The sequence below is a fragment of the Protomyctophum bolini genome (assembly GCF_963924005.1).
Source record: "Protomyctophum bolini genome assembly, chromosome: 4".
Lineage (NCBI taxonomy): Eukaryota > Metazoa > Chordata > Actinopteri > Myctophiformes > Myctophidae > Protomyctophum > Protomyctophum bolini.
Genome location: NC_137865.1, coordinates 4,572,193 through 4,577,192, shown reverse-complemented (window position 1 = coordinate 4,577,192; position 5,000 = coordinate 4,572,193). Strand labels below are relative to the sequence as shown.

At 52.9% G+C, this 5,000-nt stretch overlaps 2 protein-coding genes across 2 annotated transcripts in view; both read left to right on the top strand.

The window, feature by feature from the left end:
• Positions 1 to 5,000, top strand: part of LOC308313886 (LHFPL tetraspan subfamily member 3 protein-like) — a gene marked incomplete at both ends in the record, with an annotated part of 17,879 nt that overhangs the window by 6,201 nt on the left and 6,678 nt on the right. The window lies entirely within an intron of this gene.
• Positions 6 to 2,507, top strand: LOC308313824 (cullin-1-like; the record flags this gene model as incomplete). The annotated part of the gene is made up of 1 exon (XM_080761153.1): positions 6 to 2,507. One exon carries the CDS (start codon positions 6 to 8, stop codon positions 2,505 to 2,507), a length of 2,502 nt encoding a protein of 833 aa, XP_080617279.1.

The following is a 5,000-nucleotide window of genomic DNA, read 5'->3' as shown; positions in this document are numbered from 1 at the left end:
CGATTATGGAAGCCGACAGTGATCATGTGATCGTTTTTGATCGTTTCTGGGCACCGTTCCAGAGCAAAACGCTGGACCAGATCTGGGCGGAGCTGCAGGCCGGGCTCCAAGAGGTCTACGGGCTGCGGAGCTTCAACAACAACCTTAAAATGTCACGCCGCATGGAACTCCGCGGACTGGTGCACGCGTACTGTTGTGCACGCGGCGTGCAGGACACGCGCGTCACCTACGAAGGTCTAGAGCTCTACAAGAGACTCGACGCGTTCCTCCAGAACCACGTGACCCTCCTGGTCCAGGACGGAAAGGTCCTGGCGGAGGAGGACGAGCGGCGTCTGCTGACGTTCTACACGGAGACGTGGGAGGACTACTGCCGGTCCAGTGGAGTCCTCGACGGCGTCTGTGCCTACCTCAACCGCCACTGGGCCCGACGGCAGATCCACGAGGAGGACGACGACAACAGAGGAGGAGGCGTCTATGAGATCCACCGGCTGGCGATGGTCAAGTGGAGGACGGGTCTCTTCAGGGCCCTCAACAGGCGGGTCACGGACGCGGCGCTGAAGCTGATCGACAGGGAGAGGAACGGAGAAAGCGTCGACGACGCCGCCGCGCTCGTCGGCGGCGTGGTTCGGTCTTACGTCGAGCTGGGTCTGAGCGAGAAGGACACCTTCACCAAGTATTTTGAGCGTCAGCTCCTGAGCGACACGAGTCGCTTCTACGCGCGAGAGAGCGAGCGGCTCCTGCGACGGCGGAGCACGGAGGAGAACTATTTCACGGAGTACATGAAGAGGGCCGAGGCTCGTCTGCTGGAGGAGCAGCGCCGCGTCCAGGCGTACCTCCACGACTCCGTCCTGCACGAACTGACCAGGACGTGTGAACAGGCGCTCATAGAGAATCACCTGGCGATCTTCCACGAGGAGTTCCAGAACCTTCTCGCCAAGTTCCAGAAATGTCCTGATGATTCCGACGACAAGGATAAAGACAACGACGACGACCTGACGATCCTGGACGACCTGGGAAGGATGTACAAGCTGGTGTCTCGCGTCCCACACGGTCTGGAGGAGCTGAAGAAGCTCCTGGAGACTCACGTCCACGGCCGAGGCCTGGCCGCCATCGAGACGTCGTGCGCAGAAGCCGCTCTCGACGGTGACCCTCGGCTGTACGTCCAGGCCATGCTGGACGTTCACAAGAAGTACGGCGCCCTGGTGACGTCGTCCGCTTTCGACGGCGACGTCGGCTTCGTGGCCGCCTTCGACAGGGCCTTTTGTCGTTTCCTCAACGGCAACGCGGTCACCGAGATGGCTAGGTCCTCCGGCAAGTCTCCCGAACTGCTGGCCAGATACTGTCACTCGTTGCTCGCGAAGATCTCCAGGACCTCGGAGGGGACGGACGGACTGAGGGACACGCGCAGGCAACTGGACGATGTGACGGAGCTTTTTAAGTACATCGAGGACAAGGACGTGTTCGAGGATTTCTATTATTGGATTCTAGCCAAACGCCTGGTGAACCAGAACAGCGCCGGTGACGACATTGAGCTCAGCGTGATCAAGAAGCTAAACTGCAGGTTCAACCACAAACTGGAGACGATGTTCAAAGACGTCGCGCTCAGCAAAGTCCTCACGGAGCAGTTCAAGAGACACACTTGCGACGACTCGGAGCCGGAGCCGGAGCCGCCGCTGGAGCTGGACTTCAGCGTCCAGGTGTTGACCTCGGCCTCCTGGCCCTTCAAGCAGCGTTCGACGAACTCGACGGACGATGACGGCTTCCCTGCGGCTTCGCTGCCCTCGGAGTTGGAGCGGAGCTTCCGGCGGTTCGCCGCCTTCTACGCCGGCCGGCACGCCAATCGCAAGCTCGCCTGGCTCCACCGGATGTCTTCGGGGGAGCTGGTGACCAACTGCTTCGAGGGCAGGTACACCCTGAGGGCGTCCGCGTCCCAGACGGCCGTTCTGCTGCAGTACAACAACAACAACGACGCCGAGCCGCCGGCGGCGGCGGCGTGCTGCATGAGCGTCCGGCAGCTCTCCGACAACACGCTCATCCGAACGGACGTTCTCGCGCCGGTGCTGCGGAGCTTGTTGAAAGCCAAGCTGCTGGTCCTGGAGGACGGCGACAAGGACAATGAGGAGGAGGAGGAGGAGGAGGTGGACTTCAAACCGGACACGCTCCTCAGACTGAACCGGGGATACAAGAACAAGCACCTCCGGGTGAACCTCAGCGCCCTGCTGAAGCCGGAGCAGCGTCATCGGGAGCGTCATCGGGAGGCGGCGGTTCAGCAGAACACCGAGGAGGAGCGCCGGCAGCACGTCCAGGCGGCCATCGTGAGGATCATGAAGACGCGGCGGAGGATGACGCGTCGGCAGCTCGTGGCCGAGGTGCTGCAGGCGCTGTCCTCCTCGCGCTTCGCGCCGCAGGCGCACGTCGTCGGGACGTGCATCGACGTCCTGACGGAGAGGGAGTACCTGGAGAGAGTGGAGGGAGAGAAGGACACCACCTACCACTACCTGGCCTAAAACAAACAAACGCCTGCATATTATATACCACCACCACCACCGCGCGGGCCCCCAAACATTTATCTTTGACGCCAATGCTATTCTACTCGAGTAACATTGTTTTATGCTAGTGATGTGCCGAATATTTGGCAGAAAATGGCTAGAAATGCGTTTTCGTGCCCTATTCGGTTTCGGCCCCGAATAGGCATAGAAAATATATCACCAATTAATGCATTCAAAAGAGCTGAATAAATGTTAAGTTTTGCCATAACCATTTATTTTGACATACATCGGGTAGCTTTAAGGTACGGCCATGACAGCAATTGTATAGGAAAAATATATATATGATGTTAATCATATTCGGATATTCGGTATTTGTTTTTTGTATCAAAACAATCAAACAATATGAAAATACAAAACATGTAGGAGGAACGCGCGATGCGCAGGTGAACGTGTCCGTCAGAACACTATAAACACGACAAAGAATAACTGTCGAATATAATACCTCGTTGGCCGCTTGTGTAAAGAGGTTCTTGATTCTTGCGTTGCTTATATAGTCCTTTGAATGTCTCTTTGACCATTTCTCCTTGACTATAATGTTCTTATAACTTTAGCCGTGCAAACGCATTACACTGCTGCAAGTGTATACTGCTTCCTTGTGCAGAGTGACCAGAGTCTGAATGAGTGAGACAAAGTTTGTAGCACCTGAGTGCAATGCCATGCAATCATGCATCAATCAGTCAGTCAATCAATCATGGTCCGGTGTCGCTACTGACAGACAGGGAACTTGGTTCTGCCTCAGAAAGTTATCACATCATGTTTACATTTTTAACCTAATATGAAGTCAATTATGAACCACATATTTATTATTGCATCATGAAATTTTATTATGAATTATTCTTTATAAACGTATGACCATGAATTGTTGTATTTTAGCTATGCTAGTATTTTAAAGTAAGCATTTTAATAACAGCACGTATACATCCTTGATGTCATCAATATTGGCCAGCAATACATCTGACCTCCAACCCTTTAGATCTCCATATATGGATATATGTCAGAACCTGTTCTCAACAGGCCCACCTGTCCATTCAAACTCTAGAGGGGCCTGCCCCAAAGTTATTAGTGCAGCCGCGCTCGGCAGCCGGCGAGTTCTCAAAGGGGCCCGAAAATTAAGGCCCGGCCCCACCTGGGCCCTCATCAAACCCTGTACACTGTAAAGAGAATGTCCCCCGCTATACCGCCCTTAGATCTCCATAGATAGACAGTGTGGAGCTGACCTGTTCTGACATTCCATGTTGATCTGACCTCATCACACCCTGTATACACTCAAGACACGCTCCTTATATGGCCAGTACAGAATTCATTCCATGTCAGCCTCGGTATATACCCAGGCTTTCATTTTGGTCGGCGCAAAGAATGAAAGCCTGGAGGAACGCATTGGCCGCTCTCTGGTCTAGAAGTGAGAGTCAACCCTTCCGGGTGGGCGTCATCACTCCAAATGATGTAACGTATAGCGCTGCACTGGGGGGGGGGGGCTGATCGGTGAGATCCAATCAGGGCGTGCGCAAATCTCAGCCGCGAGCCGCCCCCTCTAGACCAGACACCTAACACGTTCAGCTATAAGGCTAATTCCATGTTGATCCATGTACCGCCCAGCAGTCTGCCGTCAACGAGGTGGATGCGAAGGGCGAGAGGTCGAGAGGTCGAGAGGCGAGAAGCGAGGTGGCCCTTTATGGCCCTTTAGGGGGCGAGGTCGCTTCCTGCCCTCAGGCGTCTCACTGGTTATATTGGGGCTATTGCTTGTACTTAAAGCTGAGTACTTCTTCCAACACTACCAGCAACTGGAGCAGAAATAGATTTTGGAGAAGAGACGGCTCATCAGAGAGAGAGAGAGAGAGAGAGAGAGACCGAGTTGCAAAATGTGTTTCTTGAACTGGTCCGTGAGGACTTTGCTGAGCGCAATGTTTTTGAACATTGTCACTATTAGTTTGTGATTAAAGGGCCGTGCAAACGTGGAAGCGAGGAATGCAGTAGGCCAGGGGTGCCCAATTAAAGGTAGATCGTGATCTACCAGTAGATCACAAAGGCTGTGCAGGTATAGATCAACATGACATGCCCTAAAAATATATTATTTAAATGTAAAAATAAATAAATAATCTGCAACTTGTATTAAGACAGGAGGGCCTGTCTTATCTCAAACCCACAATACAATACTTTGTTTTCAAGTATTGTATCACAAACGTCAGTAGCATTCCAAAGTTATATGCAAGAAAACTGTTCCCTCTGTATTTCCAATTCCAAGTGCATTAGTCTTATACTGTATGCAACGCCATCGCCACTATTCCAAACCCACTCAGGGACATTGTTTAACTATTTTCAGCAATTGTATAATATTTTCTGGGTGGGTATAGATCTAGTTGAGCTTGTCATTTTGAAAGTAGCTCTCAAGTCAAAAAGGTGTGCGCACCTCTGCAGTATAGGCGTTGTCGCCTGGATCAACGACAGGTCTCC